General features: G+C 39.1%; 2 protein-coding genes across 2 annotated transcripts in view; one reads left to right on the forward strand and one right to left on the reverse strand.

Annotated features, from left to right (window-relative positions):
- Positions 1–3790: 3790 nt before the first annotated feature.
- LOC118341393 (calpain-5-like) lies at positions 3791–10320 on the reverse strand. Its single transcript, XM_035679639.1, has 11 exons — positions 10213–10320; positions 8938–9146; positions 8331–8523; positions 8026–8219; positions 7106–7183; positions 6621–6816; positions 6369–6491; positions 5896–6092; positions 4832–4953; positions 4163–4292; positions 3791–3932 (listed from the first exon to the last, which is right to left on the reverse strand). The coding sequence occupies exons 1-11, from the start codon at positions 10318–10320 to the stop codon at positions 3791–3793; spliced, it is 1692 nt and encodes a 563-aa protein (XP_035535532.1).
- Positions 10321–10946: 626 nt separating this feature from the next.
- The window catches only part of ompa (olfactory marker protein a), a 3304-nt gene continuing 2620 nt past the window's right edge, over positions 10947–11630 (forward strand). The window contains exon 1 of the mRNA XM_035679970.1: positions 10947–11171. Coding sequence (XP_035535863.1) covers positions 11103–11171 — 69 coding nt within the window. The 5' untranslated portion in view covers positions 10947–11102. The remainder of the gene's footprint in view (positions 11172–11630) is intronic.

Below are 11630 nucleotides of genomic sequence, written 5' to 3' on the forward strand. Positions count from 1 at the left end.
TTTTTAGTCATAGAGCTGACACAGTATTTAATTTTAATGATCCGATTTTCACCTGCAGTTTGTCAAAACGCTGTAATGTTTTTTCTCTTTCTGTGACTGAAAGTCCATCGTGATTGTAATAATTAGACTCACAGTTGCAATGACACTTTATTTTGGAAGAGTCTACCTGAGATGAAACTAATGTCACATTATGCAGTTTTATTCTCTATGCACAGACCTGGCTCAGTTAGTATTTTGCAGATGATTACCTGTTTTTAAACTTTTAAACATCCCCGAGAACACACAGTGAAATGAGTCCCAGTAAATTCAGACTATAATACCTCAATATGCTTTTTTCCTCTTTCTGCAATCAAAAACTTGTTTAACAGTTTTCCCCCAACAAATGTAAACAATTTCTTAAAAATAATTTGCGGATAAGCTATCTCCATGTATGTTTATTGAGCCATTGGAGCCAGTTTCTGTACTGCTTGATGTGAAACATCCACCTTAAAACAGTGACCGTATGCTGCTGTGCCTGTTTTATTGTTTGGTGTGTTTACCTTCTCTATCAGAGAGTGACGAGTCAAACAACTGTACAGGAAGGGGCCAGTAAGCTATATTTATATTTCCTTACATCCAAATATGATTGAAAGCAGCAGAATTAAAGTGTAAGGCATTCTGGGACAGTGGTTTTCCAACTACGGTCTGGGAAATATTATAACATTTATCACATTTTAGGGAAGTTGGCTATGTTTGATTGTAAATTATAATAATTCCAGTTTGATCATTGATTGACTATATCTAAGGCTTTCTCTTCAAACCTAAAACATCCTTAAGCCAAAATGTAATCAATTTGGTAGTCCCTGGTCTAACGTGCATCTGTTGTGGGGATCCTTGACATGAAAAACCAGGAAAATAATAAAATAACACAAATAAAAATCTTTTGGGGTGGATTTTTCCTTTAAGCATTTCCCCCTCCTGTCTTTTCTATATTGCTTATGATTCAGTATGAACAGCTGGCCGGGGACAGATGTCATTTTGTCTGAGGTTTATTTAACCAAATGGATTCGGCACTTTGTGGAGCTCTAACAATCACAGAAACCTTTTAGAGAGACCATTTAGAAGCGTGGTTGTGTGTGTGTGAAGTTATATTCAGCAATCATTTTATAAAATAAACAAACCGAACAGAAAACATATTTTAAGTATGTATTTACAGCATACAAAGGTGTCACTTCCCTCAATTGTAACGTTTTGTTTGTTTTTTTAAATGTAGGTACAGGTCTTATTTTACTGCCCATTTTATTAGACATTATGTATTTTAAACCATGTTAAACAATAGTTGAATGTGTTATATTTCGTCCAATCAATAATCAGTATTAGCTGGTGAAACAGAAACCTTTCTGTAGCTTTTTTCACTCATTCGATTCTGGTCAGACACATCTGGTTTAACTTCAGTTGAGTTTGAAGAAGCTGTGGGTGGTTTTTAGTTTGTGGAGTGGGCTGTGGTTGCTATGGTTACTGTGTTTTTATCATTTGAAGCCCGAACCATCAGCCCGGCCTGCACGGGGGAGGGGGGGCAGACTTACCTGTAGCCTTGCATAATGATAAAACTTGAACGAAAACACAATCAGTCACAGCGTAAACCAGCTGAATGTTTGCCACTACATCGAGAAAAGACATTAAACTTTGTGTGGTTGGAGTGGGAGGAGAGTGGTTCAACTTCTTTCATGTGCTGCGTTGTTTTGCTTGTTTCAGATATTTTTTAAAGTTGAATAATTTATTTCCTGGCAAAATAAAGACAACTGTAAAGAAAGAGATTTCTGCTTTCTCTCTTTTTCTTTGACTTCCAGACACTTTTGTCACTGTAAGACAATGCAGACAACCTCCGACTGTTGGAGGTCTAGGTCATTATGTATGAAGCTGCTCAGAGTAAAATCATGTCCTGAAGTTGGTCACAAATCTAAGAATGTCATAATTTCACATTTATTCTTCCAATTAAAAAGAAGTGCCCTGCATAAACATTCGTCTGAATGATTTAAATGATTTCAGAGAGCTCCAGGTTTCCTCAGTTAGTTACTGTCCATATATATATATGCATACATATATTGAAAGTGTGAGGTATGTTGGTAAAAGGTCTATGGCAGTTCATGACATGATGGATTCAGCATGAATACAATTACATGTTAGAGTAATTCTTCCCAATATGCTTTCAATTTTAAGTCTTTAATCTGGACCGTCCCCCTTGTAGGCAATAAATGTCAGAGATTGGACAGAAATGTTGATTGATTTTAATCAGTTATTGTTTAATATGAGTGTAATCAAACAGTTAATCTGACCATGTGGAACTGTACGTTCAAGGTGAGTTGGTGTAAACTGAGAGCAGCTGGAATTATGAAGCAAAGATTTGGATCAAGATAATTACACATAACTAAAAGTAGTTATGAATAAACATTTCAGTTAAGTGAAATAAAAATGTTAGGGTTAAGTTAAGGGAATAAATGACTAAACTAAAATAAAATAAAAACATACAGGAAATGTCTTTAGTTTTAGTCAATTTGGTAACAAGCATGAGGAAGAATGATGAATATGACTTTGATGTCCACATGAGTCAGTCTCTGTATTGTAATACCTATTTTGACAAATAATGAAAAAAAACAAAAAACTATGAAAACTAAACATTTTTAAACCTTAGGAAGTAAACTGAAATGAGCAAACCCAACAACAAAAATAACAAACAAAATAAAAACAAAAACGAATGAAAAATACAAAACTATAACAACTATGATTTGGTAATAAGTAATAAATTCAGGTTCTACATTTACAGCATCACAAGGCGCTTTGGAATTAAAAGTCTCTCTCATGCACCGTCTGGCCGTTCAATAAACACTTGAACAGGAATTCTTCACTCCACGTGGTCACAGGGAGGTTGAGACCCTCTCCCAGTAATTTACAGCCAATTCAAGATCAACCATTGGATTTAAACTGCAGGTGCTCCAGTGACCTGGGCTGAGCACAAAGGTAACGGGGGAGAGGGTGGTCTCTGTCTTTGGTTCCTACCTCCAGGGCTTTACTGAAAACACTGGGACTTTTGGCACGGCAATGATACTGAGCCACCCAAAAAAGAAAATTGCTGCGTGTGGTCAAAATGGTATTCTTGGGCCACTATGTTTACTAAAAATACCTCGCAGCTCAGTGTGGTTCCTTGTTAACTACAGGATGCCAACAGGTCGTAACACTGCATCAGTGAAGAGGAACTTAAGCCATAATGGAAGATTTCTGCCAATAGCTAGCTGTGTTTAAACATGGCGTTATGGTACTGGGTTATTTGTAAAGCATCTTTCAACAAGGCGATACAAAAGACATGAGAGACACTGAGACAGGATGTAAAAGAAGGGACTATAAAAGACATATAAATAAGATTTAGTAAGAGTAAATTAAAATAAAAGATGAAAATAAGCTGAAATATAATAAAACCTTTTAAACAGTAGAATAAAAAATACACAAAGTAATAGCTGAAAGACATAAGAGATCCAATCAGAGGAAAAACTAAAGACAACAAGAAAACAAAGTTTATAGCTAGACATGTTTTCAGGATATTCAGCTACAACCAACACAGGTACTGTAAATCATTTTGTAAACAGACATTTACGTAAATCAAGATAAAACAACAATAAATCTGTCTTCCAAAAAGTAAACCCTCTCTTCGTGCTGTATATTTACTGTTACAGGAGAACAAATATCTTGTGGTAAACAGGTCATTTGGTAAACTTTAATGGAGATCGGACAGCTGGATCAACCCTGGATGGACGGCTTAGATGTTGGTGAGCAACGTAGTGGTTACTATGGCAACGGTGATGGTTCCAGGAAGGTCGTTGTCACGGTGATCACCTTTGTCCCTCAGGTGGAGCGTAGTCACAAAAAGAATCCAATTTGTTTTTGGTGGGTTGTTAGATCTGAGGAGGAACAGTGAGAGAGGAGGTTAACAAGTTTCAACCCCACACCTACACCATCCTTCATTCTGAGCGTGAACCACACCACCCAAAGCACTACACACACACCACACACCACACACACACACACACACACAGCAACCATCAACCACACCACCACACACACAACACACCACCACACACAGCAGGCACAGCACACCCAACAACCTCCGATTGCGACTTGGCTGTCTTGCTTGTTTCTTCCTGTAGAAAGAGGCCCCTTGATCTGTCGAAGACGGGGTCTTGGCGTGTCGCTTGCTATGGACCGGAGAGCGAAACCTTTCTCTCCTTCCACAACGAAATGATCCACGTAGGGTCCCGACACTGGGGGAGACGGACCCACAACACCGGGTAACGACGCTTTGATCACACACACACACACACACACACACACACACACACACCAATAAACTTAATTAAGCTGATTCAAGGTAATAGTACGAACTAAGACAATAATTCAGGGTATAACACTTAACACTGAAATGTCCACAGAGTGCCACAGAAACACCTTAAATACCCTGTACAATAGAGATGACCCAATCAAGTTGTTATGCCCCTGATCCAGGTTATTTAATATTGAGATATTTCCTAGACAATACAGTTGCACAGCGCTGAATAACTCTCTTACAGAGCACAGTGGATTGGAGAAGAGACAGAAAGCGGAGAGCTGAAGACGGCTACAGTCATTGTGTGACTGTAACAGCTGATGTAAATTAAAGGATGTCAATATATAGGCCAATATAGATCAGTTAAAAATGCCTTGATTGATACCAATCTCTGCATAATGTAATATAATATAATGAAAAAGTCAAGAAAAAGTTCAATTTGACCTGATTAAAAACAAATAAATAACAAAAACGTACCTTCTTCGGAGTCTTTTCCTATGAGTCCATTTGCGTTCATTACGTGGACCTGAGTGACCAGAGTAGGATAACCACACATTCCAGACCAGCAGGTCTGTGGAGGCTCATCTAGAGTCAACTCCCTACAGGAGAGAGAGACAGAGAGAGAGAGAGAGAGAGAGAGAGAGAGACAGAGAAGACAGATAAAATGATACTAGTATTTGTTACTGTGTTCATATTATTGTGTTTCTTCAGTATCTTGTGTTGTTCTTAAAAAGGCCTTTTGCCCTGTGATTATCTTAGCGGTGGTTTAAGGAGCCACTTGCAGGTTGGCAACCTCAGTGAATGACTGTGTAGGAAAATCATTTTTTAACAAAAGAAATACAAAAACGACTCGAGATGTTACTGTACAGGTAGTCTATAGTATAAACTCCTATAACATGTCCACCTCAAAAAAGAGAAAGTGGACATGACGTCACATAAGGGAGAGTTTGATAATAACAATTCTATTGCTAATTTGTCATAATTATGTGCCTGTTAGGCATCCAAGAGACCAGGGACTGAGGTATTTATTAACAATGTTTCAGTACACAGACCTTCATCAGATTATTTTAACAATAACGATTTACCTGACGAAGGTCTGTGCACCAAAACATTGCTAATAAATATCTCTGACTGTAAGTGAAGAGGACAGTCTGTGGGAGTTTTGGTCTTCTCCTACACAACTGTCAATCTATAGGTGTGCAAAGGTGTTGCTCTTCTAAGAAACAATGACAAATTGAGCTGTAGTGTGCAGTTTAAACCATTGTTGTCTGGAACAAAATCACATGGTTCCTTAAAGCTCAGCGCTGTGTCCTCAGAGAGTGCATTGTATGTGAGGTTTAACTTAAACCTGCTGCAGACCTGGCAGTATTAATAAAAGAATACAAGTCGACAACGAAGAAATGAACACATAAATGAAGATGATCTATTGGCAATTGCTGGATTATTCAGTAAAAATATGTGATATATGTGGAACAATATCAGATGTTGATGACACATAATGGAGCTGAATGCAAACGGAAACAAGCGCTGTGTGTCCCTACTTGCAGCCGGAGGCCACGTCTGTGAAGATGCGGAGCAGGAAGTCTCCCTCCAGGCCGGGTTCAAAGGTTGTGGGTATGACGACGTAGCGCCCCTCTTTCAGGTCAATTCGTAAGAACACAGACCTCGAGTTGATGTAGACGCTCCCACCGACTTTCTGCTGGGTGGCGTGCATCCGGTAGGTCCTGTTTAACTCCACCTGAAGAGACAGCAGCGGTTTTCACTCCCTTTACCTACAGACTTACAGAATAATGTCTCCCTCTCCAACCTCCACAGACTGTAGCATTAATTTAAAACATGCACTAATTTTGGTGTAAAAAAGGTATAATACAACCACACTGCAATAAATCTCATGTTCATAAAGATTTCGATGTTTTGTTTACTCTTAGAACTGGAGGATTTTGCAATAACATCTATGGATGTCTTGAAAACACACACAGACACACAGAGACACACACACACACAGTGGGCTGACCCTGTGTATGTCGAAACCAATAGGCAGGTTTTCTCCTCGTCCGCTTCTCAGTGTGGCTCTGCGGTCTTTCTGCTGCAGACAGAACAGAACCTCGTCCTCCGGCTTCTTCACATCAAACATGTACTACAGCACAGGAGAGATTTACACACGTATTGTTACACTTTCAGCCCTTGTTTCCTCAGCAACAGAGTTCTTGTCTGACACTGGTTTAAAATATCTGAGAAATTCTGAATAAACAGGAAGAAATAACACCTGTGGGTTCTGGAGGAAGGAGTACTTGTTGTTGGCACAGCCGCCGGCTCGGTTGTGAAGTGGGTCGTCATGTTGGCGCCAGGAGCCCCGAATCACGGCTTCCTCCCAGGTCTTATGGAAACTCAGGTAGGATGTGTTGATGAGACGACACAGTATCATGTCTGTGAAGTTAGCAATGAAGTCATCAAATGTCATCCTGCAAGAAAGGAGAGAAAGAGACGTGGATAAATATAATATATGGTTTATTTACAGTAACAAGAGTTTACTGTATGATCAGAGATATTTATGATGAAAGAAAATAGAAAACAAAGACAAAGAAGTATAAATTCAGTAGCAGTAGTTTAGAAATTGCCAAAGAATCAGTAAAATTATCTATGAAATCAACAAATTAACCCTTGAGAGATAGAAAATTAACAAAAAACAGATGCCTGAGGATGCAGCACCTCGTAATGTCCAACAGGGGGCAGCACTGCACTAAAACTCACCAGAACTCTCCATCATCCTGCACAGTGACTCCGATTTTCTCCCTCTCACTCTTGCTGACCTTCAGCCACTCTTCAGAGCTGCAAACAGGCAGAAAAAAGTCACTAGTCTTCTTCTGATAATAATCTTCTGATAATAAAACAGACAGACAGGATGACAGAACCTAAATCACAGGTTCTCAGAGGCCATTTGACAACTTTACAGATTAAGATTTTCTCTCCAAAATATGTAATAATCTTATAAAATTGGTATTGTTAAAGATTAGCGACAGTGTCTGAAACCCCTTGTAATGTTTCAGATGTCTGAGTTTCCCCTATAAACTTTTAAGATGGTTTCAAAAAATTGTTTAAAAAAAGAATCAAGGAACTGAAAGGATTATTCTGCAAAGTACATTTTGCTGATAACATTTTTTACTCAAGTAGGACTTTGAATGGATTTTTACATGTAATGGATTATCTCTACATTGTTGTACCAGTACTTTTACTTAAACCTTCTACAAGGAGCTTCTTGACTGTCTGAATTAAATACTGATGCCTCTATATGACCTAAACTAACAACACCATCAGTGACAAAATTAGCTAAATCTATGTAGTTATTTTAATGCCTTCCACCAGGTCGGATTCGTTCGGATTCAATCAACATAAAATTACATTTCCTGTAATGTAATTAAGCAAGTAAGTAATGGATCTGAGTACTCCCCCCCTCCCCCCCCCGCCAGTTTCCTGATTGGCCTTCAAAGGTCATCATCACTGGAACAACCTGAGTATTTGGCTGATGTCAAACCTGACTTACACACTGATACCACAATTTATCCAGAACAACTCTCCTCCTTCAACTCGTTCTTCAGTCTTTTTGCCTTTTCATCTTCACTCTCTCACTCTGTTAAACTCCCTCCCTGTATTCCACACCTCCTCTTCCTCACCTGTCGCTCCAGGGCCCGTTCCACTCTCTCTGTCCCCAGGGGTTTCTCAAGCGGATCATGTTGAGTTTGTCTGACTTGAAGTAGGCCAGCAGGCCGTGGCCCAGCCTCACCTTCCGGACGTCTGTCACCGCGTAGGCATGGCCCTTCACCAGACCGCAGTCCAGCCTGGCCTCGATGTCTGATTCACTGGTTGCCTGGAACGACACAACAAGTGGCGGCACTGGTTCAGTCTCTAAATCATTCAGTCATTCCTAAATCTATTCATTTAATCACTCAGTGTGTGTTTGTGTTCGTCCTCTCCTCACCCGGATTGAGGAGCTGATGAGGCCTCCTCTGTCGTGAACCTTTAGGACTGTATCAAACAGCTCGTCGCGCAACTCTTTATCCTCGTTTAATCCAATCTCCGTCAAGTCCATTGGCTCTGACAAGCCCCCAGTGAAATCCACGAGAGCATCGGCCGTGTTGCCCCCGTCCAGCGCCTCATAGCAGCCGTACATCCTACAAACACATACAAGCAATCATTAATAATTACAAACAACTGTACATTAATAAACACCTCCTCAATGTCACACACTGGACCTTGATATCAATTCACTTCTGGATTTTTTTCAAACTGGCTTTTTCTACACAACAACGGCAAACTGACTGTCCAAACATGGTTTCTAAAGAAAATAAACCATTAAAACTGAATGCCATAACTTAAACACACAGGATCATCACATTACTCAGGAGAGTCCCGTGACATCACTATGACAACATCAACGCTATTTGTCAGACCTGACCAAGTTCCTCCAGAGCCACTAAAGACATTATACAAGTGTTTTCACAGTTAGTAGTTCTCCCCATGGTAATAAAACTGAACTGAATGCACACACACACACACACACACACACAAACCCTGGAAGTGCTTACTTGGCGTAGGCCTTCTCCACCAGCGCGCTCCAGAATTCGTTGTTGTCATTGGAGTGACAGTACACCAGCTCGTTGTTCACCGTTGGCAGCCGGTCATCGATCACCACATCCACCCACTCACCGAACCGCCAGAACCGGAAGTGGAAGATCCCTGCGTAGGAGTCAGGTTTTTCTTTATTCCACTCCTGGTCCTTCCAGTCAGGAATCACCTGGGAAAAACGATTAGGTCACATGAGCTTGGTCACCATTTCATCAAAGCTCAGGTTTTAAATTTTAAGTGAGATTTGTGTAGTGATTTGTATTTGTGGGATCCTGCATGAATAGAAAAAATCAAAACAAGAAAAAGACAGACGCTGTGTGCTGTTCTGTGACTCACACTGACCTTTGACCTCTCTGCAGAAAAGGCCAGTTTTCAGAGAGATAATTATATTATCTCTAGTATGTTTTACTCCTAATGCAAACCAAAGTCACCTGGTTAACAAAATACCAGATACTAATACAATCAGGCAAATTCATGTGCTGCTCGTTGCGTAACTATGAAAATAGACCACATTACTCACCAGTTTTTTAAATACATACAAACTATAATGTCACTAAATCTGTAGTTTTTAGGAGTCTTTTTTTTTTATTTAAGTTTTTGAAGTTCCAAATTCCACTAAAAGATGCTCCTCTGTAGGGTGACAACTAATATAAATCATGTAAAATGTCTTCTCTAGTTTTTATCAACCTGTTTAAGAATAGCATCTCTACATGAGAACAGTATGTAGTATCAATAAATAGGCAACAGAAATAATAAATGCAACTGTTGCTCATATAAAAGAGTACAAATGGTATAAAAATAAATTACATAATAGGTATGAGTCACTGAAACTGTTTAAAATACAGTAAAAACAATAATCTAGAAGCTAAAGCATCAACCAAGTTGCTTTATTACAGATTCTTTAAATTAAACAAAAGTAATAATCACCTCTGACAATATCCAGTCCATTTGTACATACTTTACTAAATAAACTGACAAATATACAGCTATCCATTTGTTAGTTCCTAAAAAGTTATCTGTTTGTTTCCCCTAATTAACCTCCAGCATCTATAATTAACGTTAAGATCGTCAGAGGACTTATAGTTTTTAACAAGGGAATGCCATCCACCCATATCCTGTGCCAAGATCCCAACTGACGACACATTAACACCGACATCCACTGACACACACACACACACACACACACACACACAACGTAACAATCCTCAGTGAACTGAATGATATAAATAAATAACTGATCCATTGAGCCAAGACCAGTCGAGCTCCCAGAAGCCCTCAGGAAACTCCCAGAGTTCCCTCTCGTACGTCATCAGCGCCTCCTGTTGCCTAGCACCCTCACACATCACCCACCTCCTTAACGCCTTTAAGAAAAAGCTTAGAGAATATTTTCATTTGATATTCAGACATTTTAAATCAGCTATGAAATGTCTGAATATCAAATAAAATTACATTATATTACAAGATAAATGATTGTACTACTGCTACTGCGGGCAGAGATGAGGCATGTTTTGGTATTATTTTGTTTTATTTCATTCTGATTTTAGGAATTATTTATTAAATAATTCAGATAAATAATGTTTCTAGTGTTCAGAATTCCCTCACGATGGCACAAATGCTTATGTCAAATTGCATATTAAAAACACATTAATAAACAGTTTGGTGCATAAACGCCACATATTTTAAAACACTGAAACAAGTGTGGTATACACAAGAAGATAACTAATTAGTCTGACTGATGCTGTTTCCACATTGATCTCATCTACCAATGCTCTCCCCTGTCCTCTCTCACTTTATGTGGCGTGCCAATCAATGCTTCCTAACCAAACTACCCTGTGGGCAGGAGGGGGGGAGGTTGGGGACAAAAGTGAGAAACTGCAACACTGTCATGGAAATAGTTGGGAAGGGGAGGAGAGACAGAGAAGGTGTATGAGCCTATGAGAAAATAGATAGAGAGAGAGACAGAGAGAGAGAGAGAGAAAGAAAGAGACAAACACAGAGAGGAAGACAGAGAGAGAGAGAGGGGTTAAATAAAAAACTCTACCAGATCTCTATCTATCACAGCATCCATCCAGACTGCCAGGCCTCGCCCTCTCCTTAACCCAGGATTATAACCTTGAAGTCGGACATGGACAATACCAAGGCTCCTTCCAACGCAATTGTGCTGGAATTTAAAGAAGACACTGCACTGACAGAGGTGAGGTTCTCACTGTGAAATGACAACTTCTCACTTCCAGCTATGTGACAGTGACTACAGAGTATATTATCATAATATGTGTGTTTTAATTATATCACACTCAATGTGAAATTGAGTGTTTTCCTTTGGTCAGCAATGAAGTTTTGACTGCTGATGACATGATCAACATATAAATACTTATATAGTCCTTTAAATACTGAGAAAGGTTTGTAACAAAACTGTTTGAAATTTAGTGTATTTAAAAAAAAAAATTTATTGGTTATTGTTGGCCAACTTTTCTAATGTGATGTTTTGGAGATACATGTTTTCCAGCAACATCAGTTAACTTGGTTTAATGAACATTTTTATTTTATAATATCTGTTCTTAAAGTTCCCCTCGAATCAGAAATATATTTTTTGTCTTGTTCCTACAGTTGGATGTTTGATATTCACTGTGAAGAATGATGTCTGTGCAGAGTT

The sequence above is a fragment of the Morone saxatilis genome, unplaced genomic scaffold (assembly GCF_004916995.1).
Source record: "Morone saxatilis isolate NCDOM2014 unplaced genomic scaffold, NCSU_SB_2.0 Contig8, whole genome shotgun sequence".
In the NCBI taxonomy this organism is placed as follows: Eukaryota; Metazoa; Chordata; class Actinopteri; family Moronidae; genus Morone; species Morone saxatilis.

Bases quoted from the DNA above. Each gene is read 5' to 3' on its own strand.
- LOC118341393 (XM_035679639.1), bottom strand. From the start codon at position 10,320: ATGTGTGAGGGTGCTAGGCAACAGGAGGCGCTGATGACGTACGAGAGG. The intron at 8,220-8,330 runs GTGAGGAGAGGA...GTGTCGTTCCAG, and splicing joins TCATCAGCTCCTCAATCCGG to GCAACCAGTGAATCAGACAT. The intron at 7,184-8,025 runs GTGAGGAAGAGG...GCCTGTTTGCAG, and splicing joins AACGGGCCCTGGAGCGACAG to CTCTGAAGAGTGGCTGAAGG.